General features: G+C 34.6%; 1 protein-coding gene across 1 annotated transcript in view; it reads right to left on the reverse strand.

Moving 5' to 3' along the window:
* Positions 1-401: 401 nt before the first annotated feature.
* Calcrl (calcitonin receptor like receptor) overlaps positions 402-20,554 on the reverse strand; it is a 94,754-nt gene continuing 74,601 nt past the window's right edge. The window contains exons 11-16 of the mRNA XM_090354450.1: positions 19,778-19,931; positions 17,115-17,175; positions 16,967-17,033; positions 11,431-11,649; positions 11,236-11,277; positions 402-3,291 (exon numbers count right to left, since the gene is read on the reverse strand). Of these exons, the coding sequence (XP_090210576.1) occupies positions 3,067-3,291; positions 11,236-11,277; positions 11,431-11,649; positions 16,967-17,033; positions 17,115-17,175; positions 19,778-19,931 (768 nt within the window). The 3' untranslated portion in view covers positions 402-3,066. The remainder of the gene's footprint in view (positions 3,292-11,235; positions 11,278-11,430; positions 11,650-16,966; positions 17,034-17,114; positions 17,176-19,777; positions 19,932-20,554) is intronic.

Here is a 20,554-nt window from a genome sequence, read left to right on the forward strand (position 1 = left end):
TGGTTGTCTTCTAACCACTGTCTTTCAGGTCTCAGTCTCCCAAATAGCTGTGATTACAGCTCATTAGAGATATAGTTAGCTCTAGGCTCATTTCCCCTATATTACAGACTAAGAACTCATTTGGAAACAGCTTGCTTAGAGATGTAGACTTGAGAAAGCAATTTCTAACTTTTTCTTAATTAGCTTATTAAATTTGCTTACTGGTTTGTTGAAACCATTTAGTAGACATTTTAATAAGGCATTAAACATAAAGTCAATGATTGCAAGAATCATTCTACTGATTTTTGTATTGTAAACATAACTAAATCATTTGACATTTTAGTAAATATGAAGATAGAGCAACTTAAACTTACAATCATTCTATGTTTTATAAAAATTAAAAGAGACATTTTAGGCATCTATAACATGAGTTATTTTAATTAATCAGAAAAATCTTGAATATGTTTTACAGCTGTTTGTATTAGCAGATTAAAGTCAGGAAAAATTGAGACAAATTCACATTGAACCATAAGCAATAAATACAGCACTACAGGTGCTCCTAATTCTATGTACACTGAATTACATTTGAACAAACACTAAATTCCAAAATGGATATTTTATGAATTTACACACTAGAAAGAAAGCTTTTAAAAATGATAGAATAGAATTTTTTAGAAAATTAAAATGTGATCTTTACAAATAATTCCAGAAAAATGACATCTATAATTTCAAAAAGTAGAAATTTCCAAAAATTTAGATTTTAGATACTAAACAAGGTTTCTTTTGAAAAGTAGCAGATTAAATGTCTTCACAAGTAATGCAGAAAGATCACAATTAGATCTTCAGATTTAAAGAGGTCTAACATTCAAAAATATTATTCCTTAAAATATATGGGTACAAAATTAATACTGATCAATCACAGTCTGTTACAGAATATGGTACAGCAGACAAACCTTGGCAATAAGAGAAATAACTGCACTTAACATGAGTAAAACAATAAAAAATACTTGATAATTACAGTATCATTTTAACATGTTCTCTTATAATTCAATACTTCCTACTGTCATTTATGATTAGAAGTTGACAGCTGGTCTAGAGAATTGGCTGAACTATAGATGAACATTGTCAGTATAGAATATGAATCTGTCTTTGAATAATAAATAACTAAAATTAATTTTAGTAAGAAGAATTGTAATATAATTTAGACAGTTAAAAATTGAGAACATCCTGCGTTCCTTTTTATGATAACTTGCTATGAAATCCATAGACTTGATAATAATGTAATGATGTCGTTACATGTATAGATAAATAACAAGTGTTTTTATTAGGCCATTTGATATGCATTAATTTGACAATTTCAAATGCAGTTTGAACTCATTATCTACTGAAGATTTGGGAAGCAATTTATGATGATAAATTTCTAAACCATTTCCAGCTGATTCACATACTTTCAAAACACATACACATTATTTCTCCCTAAATTTATTTTAATTAATTTTACTTATTCTTTAGACTTCCCAGTGGAAAGTAACAACCAAGTAACTGCATCCCCTCAAATGTCACTTTCTTTTATTAGAGAGGCCCTCTTCCAACTTAACCAAAAATATCTGATGATTCTTCCTCTATGACTAATTCAAGTCTTTTAGTGGTATGTATTATCATATACAGTAGTTTATTAAATATTGAAACATTTTATAGTATGTAAATAGTATTGCTTTCATTTTTTGCCTTTAGTAATGTGAGATGCTGCCAATGTATATATCATTACATAGTAAAGTCAACAAAAAATATTTTGATGGAGTAAAATTTGCAAGGGTAACACTTTGGCATTTATTACAGTAGTTGTGAAAATTTTTCTGGATTTGATCTACCTCATTTCCAAATTAGAAGGAGAAAGATTTGACTCTTCAAAGATTACTTGTCAAAATAACAGCCTTTCATGATTAAATAATTTATTTCTCACCACAGATGTCTCTGATTTTTACGTTCCTATAACAACTTCTGATACTGGTATCTGGTTGTCCTTAAAATATTTACCAAATATAGAATTCCAGATTCTATGTTGTAATATCTGCCCAGACACAGAATCAGATATAACATTCTTCCATCATTGTATTATGTATCTGCTTTAAAGCAATTACCTTGGTTGTCTGTATTTGATTTAGCACTATAAAGTAAAACAGTGGAGTATTTACAAGCTCATTTCCCCAACAATCACTTTGTGCAAACATCCAAGGTATTAAGATATCCTTCATTGATTTCCTTCATGCAAAATGAGAACTAAGTTGTCAACACAATAGGAATGGAAGGGTCAAAGTCTCTTTTTGTAGATACAGGGAATTCCCCTCCCACCTGCGTAGTAAGTTAGGGAAGTAGCTGAAGACAAAGTGTGTCATACTACTAGGATATCTCCTGATCTTACAGAAGTAAGATTGCATGTGGTACGTCCTATTTATCAGATCTCAAAAGTGGTATGTCTCAGGATATACTTGTGATGTATCAACAAATGGTTAGCCTATGGTAGAATTAATGCTTCATTACATTTCTAGAAAAGATACTACCAAAAGAGGTTCAGTGATACAGTATGTGTTGTGTTTATGTGCATGTGTGTGTATCCAACCAAAGAACTGCACCTTAAATGGGAGAATGATTGTTACTTCACCTTCAGTGCATATAAGATTTATCTAGGTGTTCTAAGGGGCCATGAGTAGAGTTACACCAGTGCTTATATGAACTTGCATAGTCATTCATCTGTGACTCCATGCAGTAATGAACTGGAGCTGACCCACATCAGCTTACAAGTTGTGCTTAATTTTGCCCCCAGCTTTACATTCAGTGATGGCAGGTTGTTGGCTTTAAATCGACAGTGTAGTTTTTTTACTGGCAAATGTTAGGTCAGGGCCTTTCTATCCACACAGGGATCATTGCTTAACATTTTATCCATAGAATTATCCTTTAATTTGAGAGCTTCCTTTATGGTATCTCAAGAGATTCATTTAATACTGAAGTCTTCTGGCTGGAAAGTCATGTGTCTAAGTCATGGTGTTAAGTAAGAGTGGCATAAACCTGGCAATGATCTCTCTGTGTTCAGATAACCAAGTCATACAGCTTTTCTGGTTTTAAGACCACATTTTCAATATCTTGGAAGCTTTTCCCATTTAAGTGTTCAGTGGGACAGTCGTGACTGTAGCCTGGGACTTCACTAATGGTTGACACTGTGTAAGATGCACTGCGGAGAGCATCCGGGTGGGGAAAACTGTTTCCAAACTGGATTTTGTATTGATTCCAGTTTCTTCTCAGAATTGCTTGAACCTAACAACCAAAAAGACAGAGAAACAAGAGCAAACCATTAACTGAAACTGAAATGTTATAATTGGCGCACAATGGAATAAAACTTTTTAGAAAGCTTTCAGTCTTACAAAACTATTTAATTGAAAAATGAAGTTTGATTAAGTACCTTTAAGGAATTCCTTTAATTCTCCTATATTTAATATTTCATTACTATTTTTCACCTTGTATATTTGCTTTGAAGTTTCAAGAATACTTATGTAGGTAAGTTAAGTTTTTAAGTAAATTTCTAAGCCCATAATTAATATTATGTAAGATTACATGTACATTTAATTTTATATGATTATACATACACCTAATTTTATATCTATATTTACATTATAGATGATTCATGGGAGGGATTAAAGAATAGGGCAAGGTACAAAAATTTTAAAAAGATGTTAAGGACACAGGCGGTGTAGATCGGGGCTCTCACAAGCAGTAACAACATTTTATCAAAAAAGTATACATGTTTATTTGTTTATTTGGATCAGGCAAAGAAGGTGAAAAGCAAGATGATGAGACAAAGGACAAAGGGTAAATCAATGAAACAGCGATATTAACAAGATAATATGTTGGAAATGAACTTCACAATTTTGGAGGGAGGGTGGGGAGAAGGTAAGTGGGAGAAAAAGATGGGAAAGGGCAACAATGTTGAAGAAGCAATATACTTACTACCTTATGAATTTAACTATAACCTCTCTATATATCATGCCGATAATAGAATTTTTAAGAAAGCAAAAAGAAAGTATCATGTGCTAGAAATTATGCTACATTCTGAATTGAAAAGAGCAGGGTATTTGTCCTCATGGCACTTGCTTCCTTAATGAATATGGGACATTTAATAAAGAGATTTATGTAAGAGAAATTTTGAGAAAATGTTTAGAATCATATTTCTTCATGTTTATTAGGCACTGATCTTCCTCTCTACGAGTAATATTAAGTTTAATGATTCTTCAGTATGTTCTTATTGAAGCTAGATATCAGGACTAAGCGAGTTTAATATAGTGATTTTGGTTGTTGTTTTGCCGAAGACAGTGAAAAGATTCTCTTTATATTGAGTCAGTGGATATAAATGAGAATATTCAGATATATCCTGAACTCTGTCACACCAGTGTTTTCAAGGATGGGTTGGTAGATAGGTTTGGAATCCTTCTATTTTCAGATTATACGTGTATTATCTTTATCCTTGTGGCTGATCTATGTCGTGATTGAAGTGATCACTGAATTGTCTTTCCCAAGTGCATGCTCATTCCTCCCCTCCCTCCTCTTTCTCTCACTCTCACACCTTTAGTTTGCCTCCCCAAAGGGAATCTGAGCACCTGAAAGTAATTTCCAAGTGATTATATATTAAAGCATACTTGTGCAATGATTCTTCAACTTTCAAATCTTTATATGGATTTCATCAACTTTCTAGTCACTACATTCATGTATACAAATATGAATACTAAATTTTCTAAAAGGTATTACTTGCTATGCACTAGTGGCTTACTCCTGCAATCCCAGCTATTCAAGAAACTGAGATCTGAGGATCAAGGTTGGAAGCCAATCTAGACAGGAGTGTCTGTAATTAACCACTAGAAAAACCAGAAATATAGCTGTAGATAAAGGGGTAGAGTGCTATCTTGGAGCAAGAAAGGGCAGGGACAGCACCTAGGCTCCGAGTTTAAGCCCAGGGCAGGCATGCACACACACACACACACACACACACACACACACACACACATTATTTATTTTGTTTGTGTGTTCTAAATTGCATAGCAAATAGGTTTTCTAGGATAACTGAAGTCTCATAGGATACTTTAATGTGAGCTAAGGGCTCTTATGTTCTATTACCTAAAACAAAGAGAATTTTACTACGTCATTTCATGTTTTGCATAGAAAGAAAGGAAGATCTGATATAGAACCAAAAGTTTGAACTCAAAATGAGTACTAGAAACTTGCCTACAGCTCAAAAAATACATAAATGATAGAATTTAGTTACTGAAGTATATCAGTAAGAAATTCAGCAACTTCAAAATCTTCAACTATACTTTATGCATACTTGTAAAAACGAAAGGACCATTTATGTGAATATGATTTGAAAACAAAGCATTTATAGGGCAATAAATGTACTTATAAAATATAATTTCCTTCCTCTGGGATTCGTAATTTTAAATACCATAAATAAGATATTCATATTAAGGTAACTTAGTATCTACATGAATAATATCAGAATATAAGCAAGTGATAAGTTGAATGGATTTAGATTGCGAATTTTAAATAAATATTCAGAGATTTACCAACATAATTATACTTATAACCAATTATCTACAAACTTCTGATGGAAATAATCTTTTTTGTTTATTTATTTACTTTTTTGTGCTGGCAGTGAGGCTTTAACTCAGAGCCTGGACAATGTCCCTCAGCTTATTCTATAAGGATGATTCTCTACCATTGGAGATATACCTCCTCCATTTCAGCTTTTTGCTAGTTAATTGAAGATGAAGAGTCCCATAAACTTTCCTACCTAGGCTGGCTTCAAATTGTGACAGTCAAATCTCAGCCTCCTGAAAACTTAGGATTACAGGGTTAAACCAATAGTGCCAGGTTTACAAATAAAATTTTAATCAAGATAAATTCATACTTGACAATATTTATTTTGCCAGTCCTGGTTTCTTAGGGCCTGAGCACTGTCCTTGGGCTTTCTCAAGGCTAGAGCTCTACCACTTGAGCCACAGAACCACTTCTGCTTTTTTGATATGTATATGGTACCAAGGAATGGAACCTGGGTCTTTGTGCATACTAGGCAAGCACTCTACCACTAGGCCAAACTCCAGGCCATACTTAATAATTTTAGCTTAATGTTGTACTGATTGAATACAGAAACTATGCAGCCACAAGTTGAATGGAAGTAAAACATTACTTCCTATAAAAGATTCTACATAAATGTTGAGATGAACCTGACAGGAAGTAATTTGTTAGCTGTGAGTTCAGTATTTATAGTCCATAAAAGGAAAGCTAAATCAATTCTAAAACCTCAAATGGCTTTTGAAATATTTGGATGTTTGTTCTCGAAATATCTTTTGATTCAAGTCATTACCCTGTTCATTCTTTATAACTATATCATCAGAAAAACCATGGAAAAGCCAATGTCCTGAACTCTGGCTTCTTAGTTACTGAAGCTAAAAATAAACCCAATTAAAGAGCCACAGGCCTTGTAGACTTCTGTTTATGTTATTCTCCAGAAGGATGTTATTTTGTTTTCATTTGCTTCCTCTAATCAAAGATAACACTTATTCAACAGAACCTTAAAGTGACTGCTCAGTAAGTTTCCATGAAAAAAAAATGAGGTGAAAATAACCTGTCTATAGTAGTTATAAATATGCTTTGTCTGTGAGCATTATGTAAGCAACCAAATTAGATGCTTAGAATGACACATTCTGGCTTTAGATGCTCATTATCACTTAATAATGAAACTAGACTACAATTCGTTAAATTTAAAATAGCTTTGAAAAATTATACATTTACTGAATGTAAGCTCAGCTGGTCTCAAAGAATCTGTTCATTTATTTTATAAATATACCTATTCGCTACCCTTAAATATGTCTTTTTGATGACCTGAGTCCCCAAGATATGTTAAGAATAAATATTTTTTGTCTAAGTGCATTAGGTAGGTTGTATAGAGGCCAGATTACTTATAAAGCCAGTTATTTAACTAATACTTACAAATATTAAAAGGAAAATGTTGTTTTAAAATTAAACAAAGGTGAAAGTAAAATAAATAAATAAATAAATAAATACAGATATTAAACAAAAGGCAAGCACTTGACCTAATGTGGAAAGCTAGACAAAATCTAAGCCTGAACAAAGGGTTTGAAGACAAACATGACATATTTGGATCCACATAAACTGAATTTGGCAGCTTTCTTCCTCTTACTCTGTTATGAGAATGGGAAAAACTAAAAGGCAAAGAGACAAAAAGGGGGGGATTATAGTATTTCTTAAGATGAGAGTGACTCATGCTTAAATAGGGATTATAGCCCCAGAGACGAAGAATAGGGGATATTAAAAATGTTGTGAAGAACTGATGGGGTTGGCCACAACCTAGCTGAAAGAGGTTTTCATTATTATAATTTTCCAGTGCCAAAATGTTCCCAACTTTAGGACATGGCAGAAGAGAGTATTGCATGTCTTTTGTATATACAGATAAAAAATGCAACAGGAGTAGAAAGTATTGATTTCAATATTTCTTGGGTGTGATTTTTTTTCCAGTTCTGGGGCTGTTTTAAAAAAAACAAACAAGCAAACATTTATTTGTTTGTTTGTTTATGCCAGTACTGGGGCTTGAACTCAGGACCTGGGCACTGTCCCTGAGCTTCTTTTGCTCAAGGCTAAGCACTCTACCACTTGAGCCATATCACCACTTCTGTTTTTTTCTGTGTACATGGCACCAAGGAATCAAACTCCAGACTTTGCACTCTACCACTAGGCCACATTCCCAGCTCCTAGTCCTGGGGCTTGAACTCAGGGCCTGGGCACTATCCTCAAACACTTTTTTGCTCAAGGCTAGCATTCTGCCACTTGAGCCACAGCATCACTTCCGTTTTTTTCTGTGTATGTGGTTCCAGGGAATCAAATCTAGGGCACTGCGCATGCTAGGAGAGCATGCTACCTGTGGAACCCGTATGCTCCCCGCCCTTGGGTGTATTTTTTAAAAAGAAGGGCCAATTTGAAATTTTGATTCTACTATGTTTCTACTTCCATATGTATTTTCAAAAAATCACTTATTTAGACTTATCCTGTATGACCTTATGCACACAACTTTTGAGCTATTGTGATCCTCTGCTAGGAGAATCCTAAATGTGTATTTATTAGGAATGAGGGAGATCATGGAGCCTATGCTCCTTTGAGTCAGGCTTACTTCACTTAATATGAGTTTTTTCTAAGTCTTTCCATTTCCTTATGAGGATGAGTCTAAATAAATGAACTCTAGGCTAATGAACCAAGAGGTTTATCTTTGTGATTGCTGTTCTTAATATATTATGTGAAGTTATTTCTTTTCTTTTCTCTTTTATATTCCATTTATGGTTAATCTCATGAGGTTACTGTATCTGAATTTATATACTGGTATGCTGTATATACACTTATTTGTTTATTTGAAATAGGGAAGGAAGGGGAAAAACAAGATGAATGGGAGGGAAAAGGGGGACAAAAACATGAGAAAGAGTATCAAGGTTTAAGAAATAATGTACCCACTACCTGACATATGTAGCTGTAACCCCTCTACACATTATCGCAACAATAAAATATATTTTTAAAAAGCTAACTATAAAAATTCAAAAAAATCACTTATCTGATAAATCTAACAATGGAGTTATAACACAAGAAGGATATTGTGTGAGTAGAAAATTATACAAAAACTTTACATAAATTCTTATAAGATTTGCTTATTTTTAATTTTTAGTGAAGGTAGACACATATTCCTGATTTATATCATTTCATAAAGTAAGTTAAAAAGAAAATAGCATCATTGGAGTTTAAACACATTCTTTTGCTTATCCTAAGTTGCCTCTTGATTCATAACATTTTGATTAACTTATATTGGCCATGTATTTATCAAAATGAATAATGAACTACTTTTTTGGTGCTTATGTTTTGAATAATTAAAAAATCCATTTATTTGCTATGTGATATTGAGGTATACCTTCATCTGTCATGCATGTTCTCTGGCACATGTGCATATCATTGTCATCAATGTCTGTTACATCCTACCTAGACATGTAAGATCTCTTAAAAATACTTCTATAGATATTCATCACAAAGGCCATTTGAATTTTATAGATCAAAACCAATGATTGATTTATACACATGAATTGAATTCTCTCTCTATACTGCCCACAACTTTAGGAAAATCATGTCTTTAGAGAAGGTTCTGGATACTGTCAACTAAATGTATGAAGTGTAGTTTACTCTGACATTTCTATACATGATCATAAATAAGTAACCATATTCTATATATGCTTCTATTTCAAAATTAAGCCATCTTTTCTATTGCTAAATGAAAACAAAGCAATGGACATGTTATATACTAAGATAAATAAGTAAAATTTTACTTAAACTAGGGAAACCATATTTTAAAGTTTTTCTTTCATGACATGTACAGAATCTCCAATGTTGATTTATTTTCTAGGAACGATTCTCAGAAAGTTAAGCCAACTAGTTACATGTGTTGTCCATCTGAGGCATTGTGATAAGCTTCCAGTTATCAAGTATCTGAGTCTCACTCAGTTGTTCTTTGAATTTTTAAACTTTGCCAACATCTTCATGGATATAATTGATCAAGTAGATTAGAAACATATAAAAAGCAAAAACAACAAAGCTCAAATGACTGAGTTATAACAATATCCATATGCACAGAAAACATAGAACCAGCTTTTGAAATTCCTGGTTTGGATTAAAATCTACTGTATCCAAAAACACAGTATCATGTTGAATCAAAGCATTCAGTTCTAAATGTCCTGACACACAGCAACTCCTCCCTGAAAAATGGAGAGTTAATTCTTTTCAGTCTTTTTTATATCTACTTTAAAACATTTCCAAAGGACATATTGTGAAGCAAAGAAAGAATGGAGGTAATTGAGTAGGTTCTATTTCTTCTTAGAATGTATGTTCTATGAAGTTAAGGAATATCTATCACTGATGTTAGGACAAACTCTACACATCGAATCCTAATGATAGGTCAGAAGATTAGGTGAATACATGTCACTGAGTGGTTATCTTAATGGTTTCCCTCATTTGTCATAATCAGTAGAAACCTTGGGCTCTCCTAGCAGAGATTTGCAATAGAGCAAAACCTAGATACAGTATGATGCTAAATGAAAGGACTTCTAGGATATAAAAACAAAAGCCATATAATGTGTGATTGTTGTCCTTAATGTACTATGTTATCTCTCATCTCTTTTGCTGTCCCTTGGTTATCTCATATTGTTGCAGTATTTCATTTTGTTATCTGATATATTGGATAAATGCGTATTTGTTTATTTGAAATTAGATAGAGAAAGGGGGGAAAACAAGATGAGGGTTGGGGGTTGGGGGAAGGGAAATGGGGACCAAGACATGAGAAAGGGTATCAATGTATGTGAAATAATGCACCTTCTATCTGGTGAATATAATGTAACCCTTCTATTAATTACAATAAAAATACATGAAAAAAATAAATAAAATAAAATAAGGATAACTTTCTCTTACTCTTAAATTCCAACAACTAAGCTTTCCACAGCTATGTTCTTTTTGCTGCTAGAAACTGAATTTGAAATTATTCTTTGAAAGTTTATAATTCATTCCCTCCATTCCTCATGTGCTATCTCCCCCCTCCCTCCTTCCCTCTCTCTCTCCCCCTCTCTCTCTCCCTCTCTCTCTCTAACTCTCTCTGTCTCTCTCTCTCTCTAACACTCTCTCTCTCTGTCTCTCTCTCTGTCTCTCTCTGTCTCTCTCTGTCTCTCTGTCTCTCTCTCTCTCTCTCTCTCTCTCTCCATCTCCCTCTCCCTATGCGGCTCCCCCACCCTTCTTCCCTCCATCCCCCTTCTTGGGTTTTGAACTGTAGAATACATTATCATGCTAGGCAAATGTGAGCAATGCCTCCTTTCCATTTTGTTTTGGTTTCCTTCAGATGGTATGCCATACTTTGCTTGGGCCTTGGGCCAGCAAGGATAGATACTTTTTGTGTTCATGCCAGATATATAGGATGACAGATATACCACCATGCCCATGGTTGAGATATAGTCACATGAAATTTTGACCTAGGTTGGCCTCAACTCACAAGCCTCCTGATGTCTGATGCCCAAGTAGCCAGGATTATAGGCATGAGCCATTGTGGACAACATTTGTCTTCTTTTCCTATACGTAACACATACATAATAATGAAAGGGGTAAAATCAATTCACATACCTCTCCATTAAAAAAGCAGAAAATTGTAGAAACCAAAAGACCCTGTAAAGAAAAAACAGAAATATTTGAATCTAAGCAAAGGAGGTACATGTACTTAGAGCCAATTTTCTGGGGAACCATGGAGAGTCACTCAAAGCTTAATGAAGATTCAATACTGAGCCTTTAGCTGTTCTAATAATGTTCAAAATGTCCTACCTGGTAGTGCATAAGAATGTGCATGATGTAGTCATACACTTCCTCTGCAATCCTGCCTTCTGGTCGCCATGGTATCAGCACAAACTCAATGCCAAGCAGTGGCACAAGAATGAGTGTAGCTCTCACAGCTTTCATGTAGAGATTGGATTCGGCCTGGTGTGTAACTTTCAACTTGGTGATGAGAACGCGTACAATATTTAGTAGGAAGAAAAGATTAACCTAAAAAGAAAACAGAAGGGTGCATACAGTCATTTCATCTTTCGTATTTAGTATTAGAACTTTTACTTTGTAAATTTAGGATACATGCAATGCCCAAGAGCATGTATATTTGTATCTCTGGAATTATGTGATTCATAGACCTGGAGGTAAAAGCTGACACACTGAAAACTTTACAGGAAGGAATAGGAGATACACTAGGCCTCCTTGGCACAGGTCAAAACTTTCTTAATAAGGACCAAGAATCACAACAAACCAGAGAAAGGCTGGATAAGTGGGACTGCATTAAACTGCAGAGCTTTTGTATGGCAAAGGACAAAGCTAGTAAACTAATCAGGAAGCCTACAGAGTGGGAGAAGATCTTCACCAACCAAACAATGGACAAAGGCCTCATATCTAAAATATATCAACAACTCAAAAAATTGAATCACTCCAAAACTAACCTCCAAAGTAACAACCATCCCATTAAAAAATGGGCCAAAGACTTAAAGAGAATCTTTTCTGAAGAAGAAACAAAAATGGAGTATAGACACATGAAGAAATGCTCAACATCTCTGGTCATAAAAGAAATGCAAATCAAAACAACTCTAAGATTCCACCTCACTCCAGTTAGAATGGCCAGGATCAGGAAAACGAATAATAACGGATGCTGGAGGGGATGTGGCCAGGAGGGATCACTACTACACTGTTGGTGGGAGTGCAAACTCATTCAACCACTATGGAAAGCAGTGTGGCAGTGCCTCAAAAGGCTAAACATAGAACTCCCCTATGACCCAGCAATTCCACTACTTGGCATTTACCCAACCATCCAGAAACAAGGACATACTAAACCCACTAGCACAACAATGTTCATTGCAGCACTATTCACCATAGCAAAGATATGGAACCAACCCAGATGTCCCTCAGTTGATGAGTGGATCAACAAGTTGTGGTATTTCTACACAATGGAATTCTATGCTGCTGTCAGAAAGAACATCCCCCCATTTGTAAGGAAATGGAAAGACTTAGAAAAAAATCATATTAAGTGAAGTAAGCCAGACTCAAAGGAACTTAGGCTCAATGGTTTCCCTCATTCGTCATAATCAGTAGAAACCTTGGGCTCTACTAGCAGAGATTTGCAATAGAGCAAAATCTTGATACATAAGGCCATATAATGTGAAGCTAATTGAAAGGACCTCCAGGATATTGAAACAAAAGCCATACAATGAATGATTGTTGTCCTTAATGTACTATGTTGTCTCTCATCTCCTTTGCTGTCCCTTGGTTATCTCATATTGGTATAGTATCTCACTTTGTTATCTGATATATTGAATTTATTTGTATTTGGATATTTGAAATTTGATAGGGAAGGGGGGAAAACCAAGATGGGTGGGGGGTGTGGGGGGGAGGGAAATGGGTACCAAGACATGTGAAAGGGTATCAATGTATGTGAATTAATGCACCTTCTATCTGGCAAATATCATGTAACCCTTTTACTAATTACAATAAAAAATTTTTTAAAAAAGTACCTTCATGTACTTGAGTTTGATGTTTTGAAAATAAAATTATAGTAAAATTACTGTGGAGCACATTAATTAAGAAATAGTTGAGCATTGTTCTTTACTCATTTTCTCATAGACTAAATTTTTTCTTTGGTTTCCAACCTAAAGTTTTAGCATAAATAATTAGATTTTAGTCCTGATTTTTAAAATATCACCTTGATCACAGTCTATATTTTACAGTTTCAAAACAACTACACTATATAATTATATTAATAATTTTCATCTTTTTAGTTTGTTTTTATCTCTGTTTATCCCAATATTTATAATATATTTTTCTACCAATTGTCCCTTTCAAATAGTACTGTATTTTTCTTTATGTTTATGAAGAGGCTGAGTCATTCCACTGAGCAAGTTGATATTCAACTGACATTACCTAAGTAGAATTACTTACATCTAACAAGACCTGCAAGCAATTACTTTCTGCAATTATATATTTACTACATATTGTGCATTAGCAACTTTTCCCAAGGGATAGAAGTCTTTTTAAAGGAAATCATATGACTTTGAACATATAATATGATTTGTAAAAGTCTTGTTCTACCAAAAACAGCATACATTTCTCTGTGCGTGTTTGTGTGTGTTTGTTTCTCTATTTTTTCCTCTTCCTCTCTCCTCTTTCTTTAAAGCTTTTAAAACATAGTCAAAATATTGTAATTTGGACATATGTTACATGAAATTTCTTAAATTCAAAATACTTCCCCTAAGTGGTAAATCTTATTTAGAATGCAAAATCAAAAACTAGAATTAAACAATGGAGCAAGTCCTAGCATTAGTTAACCTTAAGCAGCCAACAGTGTTACTGCATATTATTCTCTATGACATATCCACAGAATTTTGATCCTTGCCTATTACTTTATTTCTGTAAAGCTTCAAACAAAAAATGGACTAATAATGTTCCATTGCAGATGAATTTCATTAGATTTAGAACAGCTCTAGCTAAGAAGAAACCACTTTTTATTCTGACAGTCAAATTTCAAGAACTGGTTGACATAAGACATCTTCAGACCAGGATATTAACCCAGAATTTCAAAAAGAAGTAGAGTAAATCAGTATAGTGTCTATGTGAAGATTCTTGGAAGCCATTTTCCAGTATGCATGACCTTGAATACGTCCTGAAGTGAACTAAGGATGTCACAATGAACTCCATTTAAATGTGTTCTCTACCAGCTTCCCTTTAGCAGGATTTAGAAATGCTTTAGTTGCTTTAAGAACACCCTGCTCAAAGGGAAGAATGATTTAGGAAGTCAGTAAAAAGGGGCTGATTGTGGTGAAGATGATTTATAAAAATTCTACAAATACCTAAGTCTATGTGAACAATGACTAAGGCCTTTCCTAGAACCCTGAACTTGACAGGACTACTGAGGAGTCCTCAAAACATAAAAGGGCAGAATAACTGTGGCAATGCTGTCTCCTAAAATCTTGTTTTAGGATGATAAGACGTGAAGTTCCAGACAAATAATGTGACTATTCACTTCTTTTCTGAGCAGCTTAATGTGCTATATTTTTATATGACATTTCACTTAGGCTACATTATCTATCTTCCTTCCCAAAATTGATGTGGGAAGACTTTTCAGAGGATTAGGTAAGCATCTATTACATTCTGTGTTTGTACTTATGCTTCTAGAATCTCTCTGGATTAGGAGTTTTAATGACCTGCCTTTCTGTACTGGCAGATCATGTGTGATGACATGTATCCTTGCACTTCTGGAATCTCCTGGGTGGCTAAATATCTCACCTTAATTTCCTTATAGCGAAGTCTAAAATAAAGCAAAAAAGAATGTTCCCTAAAACCCACAGCCTAGCCAGCCCTAATAAAGCTAGGACTTGGTGCTGGCTCTGAGGATAAAGAGTAGAAAGCCTGGCTGTCTCGGGTTACACTGAATTCAGTATTTCACACGTGCCTATACTGAACAAAGTCTGTAAGAGAAGGACATGCTTCTGCCTTTAAGTTTTCTTGGATACTACATTAAGTTAAATTGTCACCGAGAATGCTATGTATCTATGTGTTGCTATTTGGGCTTGCTGTGGGGCCAGAAACAAACCAGAAATTGGATAATGCTTAGTACTAGTTGCATACCAGGCTAAGCATTGTATAAATTAATATATTTCATCCTCATTAAAAAATAAAAGTCATTTATTTTGTTTGTAATTGGCATACTATTGGTTTCTGGTATAGTGTTATAGTTTGATACATGACTAAAGTATAAGAGTCAAATCATTTCTACCTCCACAACTACCACCATCTCTATATACCTGCTAGGAACTTTCAAACTCAATTCTAGTAATGCTGAAATGTATAATTAGTCATTGTAGAGACTCTTTTAACCATACTATACTAATAGGACCTGAGAATTACTATCTGTTTTCTAAGCATATTTGGATACCTACTTTCTGCATTCTTGGTATTTCTATTGCAACCCACCCTGGCTTCTAAAGACTTGTACTTCTTTTTATTCTCAAAGACAACTTTCTTAGCTTTTTCTGTGAGTGAGAAGATACCATGTTTATTTTGATCTGCCTGTAATATTTTTTTCATATATTTTTATTTTGATTAATAGAAGGGTTACATTATATTCACCATATAGAAGGTGCATTAATTCACATACATTGATACCCTTTCTCATGTCTTGGTCCCCATTTCCCTCCCCCTACTCCCACCCCTCATCTTGTTTTACCCCCTTCCCTATCCTATTTCAAATAACCAAATAAGCAAGGTGAAATACTGTAACAATATGAGATAACCAAGGGACAGCAAAAGAGATGAGAGATAACATAGTACATTAAGGACAAAAATCACTTGTTATATGGCTTTTGTTTCTATACTCTGGAGGTCCTTTTATTTAGCATTATATATGGCCTTATATATCTAGGTTTTGTTCTATTGTAAATCTCTGTTAGGAGAGCCCAAGGTTTCCACTTGTTACGACAAATGAGAGAAACCATTGAGCCTATGTTCCTTTGAGTCTGGCTTTCTTCACTTAATTTGATTTTTTTCTAAGTCTTTCCATTTCCTAACAAATGGGGCGATGTCATTCTTTCTGGCAGCAGCACACAGAATTCTATTTATACACAATGGAATTCTATGTATTATTTTTATTTAACATAATTCCGTAACTTCATCCCTTTCATATTACTACAGATGACAGAATATCATCCTTTCTGTGGCTGAAGACCAAACATTCTATTGAGTGTGTACCATAGATAGTTAGTGTATATGTACATATAATCAAACATAGTTTATATATATGTATATATATATATGCAATACATTTCTATCCATACAATGACCAGTGGAGGTCTTGAGTGATTCTTTCACCGTGGTTATATAAATAGTGCTATACAAACCATGAGGTAAAGGTTTCCTTTGTAGGTTGATTTAGCTCTTATAGTTATAGCACTTTGCTAATGAGAGGAACCAAGGTATCAGAGCATAGGAAGAGATAGCTCTTGAGTTTGAGTATTTACTTCTGAATTTTTCTTAACTGGCTGTAGTTTTAGCTCTTACTGCTTTGCTCTGGTCAAGGACAGAGTTCTTATCAGTACCTCTTCCTCTTCCTGGTACTTGTCATTAACGCTTGTGTGTTCAGGTCAGGCTGCAATCAAAGCTTCCTGGTGGGATACCTAACCATCTCTTACAAATTAGCTCCTTTTCCTTTCCTGCTCGTGCCTCCAATAAAATACCTTCACTACAAGTCTTCCATCTCTGACTTCTGAGACCCTGAAGAAAATAATATCCACAGGCTCATAAAAATATGAGACAAACAATTTTAATTACCTACCAGTAAAGCAGCACAAATAGGACCATGGATAATATAGAGGAGATGGGTATCAGAACTGATCCAGCAACTACGGGGAAAAGAAATACATTATGTTAAATATTTTTTTCTTACTTGTTTCAAAAGAAATTATATAAAGAATTTATCTTACTTGTCATTATAATATAAGCTTCTGGCAATGGCGTGGATACAAGCAGGAATCAGTGGAAATCCTATAAATATCAGGGCAAAAGAAAACAGTCAACTTTCCTTATAACATGGAACTCCTAAAATAGATCATGAAACATGAACTCCAGATATCCTAATAGCAAAATAATGACTGGCCACCATGAAACCACAGAGAAAATATTACTGATATATGGCAAAAATAAATATGATAAGCTTAGACTTACATATTTGTGTTTTTGTATATATTTGTATGTATGTGCACATTATATCCTAACATAATTTTTTTGAATTGATGAATTTTAGAGCTAAGTCAACTACTTAAGCTCAAAGCGTGGCAGAAATTGATTTATGTGTTTTCTATAATGCATAATTGGCAAATATTTGGTAGATGATCAAACATAGGAAAAACTGAGATAAGATTGATTCCTAGGAGAATACTATGGGTGACTGATTATCGTAAGTCATTTTCTGAAGAAGAAAAGGGAGACAGGAGGCTGGGAGTTTGGCCTAGTGGTAGAGTGCTTGCCTAGCGTGCACAAAGACCCAGGTTCGAATCCTCAGTATCACATACATAGAAAAAAGCCAGACATGGTACTGAGGCTCAAGTGGTAGAGCTCTAGCCTTGAGAAAGTCCCAAGACGGTGCTCAGGCCTTGAGCTCAAGCACAGGAGTGGAAAAAAAGAAGAAAAAACGAAAAGAAAACAAAGGGAGACAAGTGGTTAAATGGTTTTGTCCTCAACATTTAGCATGGTTTGACATAAAAGTCACATTTTTCAAAAATAACATGAGGAAATGCTTTTTAAAGGTAGATGCTTTTTTAAAATTTTTTATTATCGAGATAATGTATACAAGGGTTACAGTTACACTCACCAGATTCTCACACATTGATACCCTTTCTCATATCTTTGTCCCCATTGCCCTCCCCACACCCCCTCCCACTCATATTTTCCCCCCTTCCATTTCCTATTTCAAATAAATAAGTAAATAAATGTATATACAATATACTAGGTAACAAAGTCAGATACAATAACAATATGAGATTAACCACAGGGCAACAAAGGAGAAGAGAAATAACATCGTACATTAAGAACAACAATCACAATCACAATCTTGTTTCCATATACTAGAGATCCTTTCATTTAGTCTCATCCTATATGATCTCATGTATCTAGGTTTTAAGCTATTGTAATGCTCTGCTAAGAGACTCTTAGATGCGTAAGGTAGTTGCTTTTAGAAGACAGGGTACATAATTATGCATCTATCTTTATATCAATATCTATATTTTCATTGAGAGAAATAGATGAGCAAAAAGTAAGCTTCGATTTCTAGAAACTAGTCCTATGAACTCATTTCCTGAATTTTGTAATTTTCTATTATTTTGTATTCTAGAATTTTGTATTGTTCTAGTTAACCTTCAAAGTCAGCTAAAGAATGTTACTTTTTAAAAGTGTCATGTCAACAGATTGAATAGATGACACACATCTTGCATGCTTCTATTCAGTGCCTGACACTTCTAGCCTTTCAATTTACAGTTTAAAAAAAAAAAGGAAAAACAAATCTCACATTTTAAAAGATGTGACTTCAAAAGTGTTTATGTGTAGCATCCTCATTTACATAAACTCAGAGTAGTGCAAAGACTAGATTCCTAAATGTCCATTTCTGTTCTTTTAGCCACTATGCAGTCATCCCAAGACATGTTTATCAGAATATTAATCAACTGATCACACCATTAATCAATCTGCAAGTTCTGAACACAGCACAATAAGAGTCGGTGATACTTTAAAGACTAGAATTTATAAGAATAAGGACACTATTAATTTACATGTCCTCTAAAAATTACTAACAAAGCCGACATGGTGGCTTATTCCTCTAATCGTAGTTACTCAGTAGTAATATCTGTGAATAACCATTCAAAGCCAGCCTGGGCAGTCAAATCCCTTACCTCCAATTAACCACTAGAAAACCGGAAGTGGCACCGTGGCTCCAGGGGTAGGCAGAAGCCTTGAGCTGAAGAGCTCAGAGACAGGCCCAGAGGTAGGGTGGTTGCCTTGAGCTGAAGAGCTCAAGGACAGTGACCAGGCCCAAAGTTCAAGCCCCACGACTGAATTAAATTAAGAATAAAAGTGGGGGCCTGGAGTTTGGCCTAATGGTAGAGTGCTTGCCTAGTATGCACGAAGATCTAGGTTCGATTCCTGGGTACCACATAGGTAGAAAAAAGTCAGAAGTGGGGCTGTGACTCAAGTGCTAGAGATCTAGCCTTGAGAAAACCCAAGCACAGTGCTCAGGCGCCGAGCCCGAGCCCAGGACTGGCAAACAAGCATACAAACAAAAATGAAGAATAAGGGCTGGGAGTTTGGCCTAGTGGTAGAGTGCTTGTCTAGCATTCACGAAGACCTGGGTTCGATTCCTTGGTACCACATACATAGAAAAAAGCCGAAAATCGTGCTGAGGCTCAAGTGGTAAAGCCCTAACCTTGAGAAAGTCCAAGGAGAGTGCTCAGGCCTTGAGCTCAAGCCCAGGACTGGCAAAATAATAATAATAATAATAATAATAATAGTAATAATAATGAGTATATAGACAACTAAAGGCCTCTTCGAAAGACTTTCTTCATCAGCTTAATCAGTAGAAGTGGATAAATGCACTTACCCCAGCCAAGAAAATAATACCACATCAGGTGTTGCTTCTCAGCAAACACAGCCACGACAATGAGTGTGTGCAGGTAAATCCCTTCGCAGAGCATCCAGAAGTAGTTGCAGCCCATCAGGTAAAGGTGAATAAACTGAGACACTTTACAACTCACCTATGAAGCAAAAGAGGCATTTTTAACTCTCCTTTTATGAGCCTTTATTGAAAGCATTAGTCTAATTTGTGTCATGATACATGGATTTTCTGTTTGGTCCACATTTCATTGATAGGCCAATTTTCAGATATGCAAAATCTTCGCATTTATCTAAAGGTACAAATTCTAAAGACCTATGACAGTCTGTTACCCAATCTGTAAACTCCCAAACTCCCTCATTTATAGATGAGAATGTTGGCTTTCCTAATGTAGTCTAGTTATTATATAATCATATATATATATACATATATCCTACATGCAAAATGCCACTTCATACATATTTGCCCATACACATTTATATCCTACTATTTTCTCACAAACACTGTGAAAGCATTGAGTCCTAAAATTATGAATGCTTTTTTATTAGTACAGATATTTTACATCAAATATAGCTTATATGTACACAAAGCCTGCATAAAATAAGTATAAATGACTAAACAAAATTGAATATGTGTTTTTAACATGTAACCTATAGAGAAACATTCAGTTTTATAGAAACAATGAGGTGTTGAGACTTGCTAAAATTTAGCCAAATGATGTTTACTATTGTATATGGAATATATAATTCATTCTTTTTCGGCTTT

Source organism: Megascapheus bottae, chromosome 21, assembly GCF_031878675.1.
Source record: "Megascapheus bottae isolate mThoBot1 chromosome 21, mThoBot2.hap1, whole genome shotgun sequence".
NCBI classification, from domain to species: domain Eukaryota; kingdom Metazoa; phylum Chordata; class Mammalia; order Rodentia; family Geomyidae; genus Megascapheus; species Megascapheus bottae.